The sequence below is a fragment of the Fukomys damarensis genome, unplaced genomic scaffold (assembly GCF_012274545.1).
Source record: "Fukomys damarensis isolate Sample0158 unplaced genomic scaffold, DMR_v1.0_HiC HiC_scaffold_35, whole genome shotgun sequence".
In the NCBI taxonomy this organism is placed as follows: domain Eukaryota; kingdom Metazoa; phylum Chordata; class Mammalia; order Rodentia; family Bathyergidae; genus Fukomys; species Fukomys damarensis.
This window is the reverse complement of record NW_022900947.1, coordinates 1,712,009-1,714,219: the sequence shown is the minus strand read 5'-3', so window position 1 is coordinate 1,714,219 and position 2,211 is coordinate 1,712,009. Positions and strand designations below refer to the sequence as shown.

Sequence of the window (2,211 nt, the reverse complement as noted above, 5' to 3'; positions counted from 1 at the left end):
CGCTTGCTGGATGGAGCTGGCCCTGACCTATGGGCCGGGGAGGACCCGGAGCTGGGAGTCCGGGCAGGTCCTGGGCCGGACTGAGCTCCCCAGAAAGAGGCCATGGTGGGGAAGGAGCCATGCACGAGGGAGGAGGGTTGCACGAGTCCCTGGGCAGCCAGTGGGCAAGGACCCAAGAGGGCAGCAGTGCAGACCCTCTGCACAGGGGACAGGAGGTGAGGACCTCAGGCAAGGGGGCTCAGGGAGAGCTGCGACACCCTCGGGCCTGCACAGAGTGGGCACCATCGTGGGCAGGGTGGGCACTCACCGGTTGTAGCCATTGAGGGAGAAGGCGCCCTGCGGGGAGGCAGATGTGCTGCTCTTGAAGTAGTAGATGCAGCGCTTGTGGATGATGACGAAGCGCAGCGGCCCTGCAGATGGAGGCCCAGAGTCAGGACAGCGCAGGGCTCCGAAGGGCCACAGCACAGACACGCCGCCACCCAGGGTACCCCAAGCAGGCCTGGCCCCTGGGAAGGGCCCAGCCAGGGCTGCCATGGTGCTAGCAGGCTGCCAGGCGCTCCCACCTAGGCCAGCGGAGCAGCGCCCCGTCTCACCGGTGCCCGCACAGATGCCAGGCAGCCTGGGCCAGGGAGTCCCGAGTGGTGCACCGTGGCTACCACGAGGGGGACAAGGCCCTGGCGCTCCTGTGCCCTTTGCTGTCCTCGCACCCGCTGGCCCTGGCTTGCTCTCCCCGTGCGGTGTGACCCACCCTTCACGGACCGTGATGCATTCTCCCCACAGTTCACCTCTGCCCTCCCGAGCCCCACTGCAGTCCTCAGGCCCTGCTGTGCCTCTCTCCAGAGTGGCAAGGGGAACCGACAGCCACAAAGGAGGAAGCAGAGTCTGGTGTGCTCTTGCCCCAGGGGCCACAGCACAGTGGGGTCCCACCCCCGCCCCCAGTGGCCCCACACCCTGGGACTCACATTTGAGCAGCTGCAGCTGGGTGCCCCCCTTCTTGTGCAGGTAGCCAGCCTTGGCCACACCGCCGGGCATGGTCAGCAGGTTCTGGGCACCAATGGCCTTCATGGGGACCGGCCAGTGCATCTCCTCAGCCGCCATGAAGCTGCGGTCAGAAGACAGAGCTCAGAGGCGGGGACAGAGGGGGGCTCAGCTGGGGATATGAGGGGGGCACCGCCACACTCCAGGAGAGTCAAGGCATTGAGGGTGAGGACAGGCCTTTCTGAGGAGGCCCCATGGGGTCTAGCGGTCGGTGCCTGGCTCCCTTGGGCACACCCGAGCCCGGGTGCTGGAGTTTTGTCTCTGTGTCATCACTGGTCCACTGGACACACAGCCCCACAAGGGCTGGCATAGGGTGACAAAAACTCAGAATGCCCCGTGTGGGTGAGTCAGGCCTTGGGCCGGCACTACTCCAAGTCCAAAGCCAGGTGGAGCCATGAGGCAGCCGCCCCACACAGGAAGCTGGGAGGGCTTCCTGGAGGAAATGGCACTGGGGCTAAAAAGATGGAGGGTCTCTACCAGCTCTGACCCAGACACTCCTTGGGTTCTGGCTGCTCCTCTGGAACTGCCAGCCGTTTTACACCCTGGCTTCGGCCACAGCCTCCACCCCTACTTGCACACAGAGCTCCTGTGAGTAGAGTCCCCTCTACTGTGGGGCGCCAAATTTCCCAGTCACATCTGGGGTCTCCCTACTATGCCGTGTCCTTGCCCGGGAGTGGGCAGGCATGCATGCAGCCGGTGTCCCCACCGCTGGAGCAGGAGGTTGCCCTGAGGCCCAGGCGACCAGGGTTCCGTTGCTACAGCTCCAGCCCTGGACGCACAAAGGAGAAATGCTCCCTACAGCACTCATGGCGCACAAGGCGGGTGGCCCCAAGATCGAAGGCTGTGCCAGTGTCCTCCCGCGGTGGGGTCCCTGCCCCCCGTACACAAAGGCCCCTTTAAGTAGGGACTTCGGGGAGCGGGGGCGTGTCCTATCCGCCCGAGGTCCCCCACACCAGCCCAGGTTGGGGACAAAGACGCGGCCACACCCCCGTGCCCTGTCCAGCCAGGAGGAGGGGGAGCCCCTGCCCGGCCCACTCGGGGGTCTGCGCTGGCGACACACAGTCCAGCCCGCCCAGCGCCCCCAGACCGACAGCTCACGCCAGCCTTTGTTCCCACAGCCCTGCCTGGGGGCCTGACTCGGGGTCCCAGGGCGTGATTCGGCCTGCGGCTTGG

At 66.0% G+C, this 2,211-nt stretch overlaps 1 protein-coding gene across 1 annotated transcript in view; it reads right to left on the bottom strand.

Moving 5' to 3' along the window:
- Positions 1–78: 78 nt before the first annotated feature.
- Sh3bp2 (SH3 domain binding protein 2) overlaps positions 79–2,211 on the bottom strand; it is a 19,814-nt gene continuing 17,681 nt past the window's right edge. Inside the window, exons 3-4 of the mRNA XM_033758784.1 lie at positions 963–1,102; positions 79–410 (exon numbers count right to left, since the gene is read on the bottom strand). Coding sequence (XP_033614675.1) covers positions 304–410; positions 963–1,102 — 247 coding nt within the window. The 3' untranslated portion in view covers positions 79–303. The remainder of the gene's footprint in view (positions 411–962; positions 1,103–2,211) is intronic.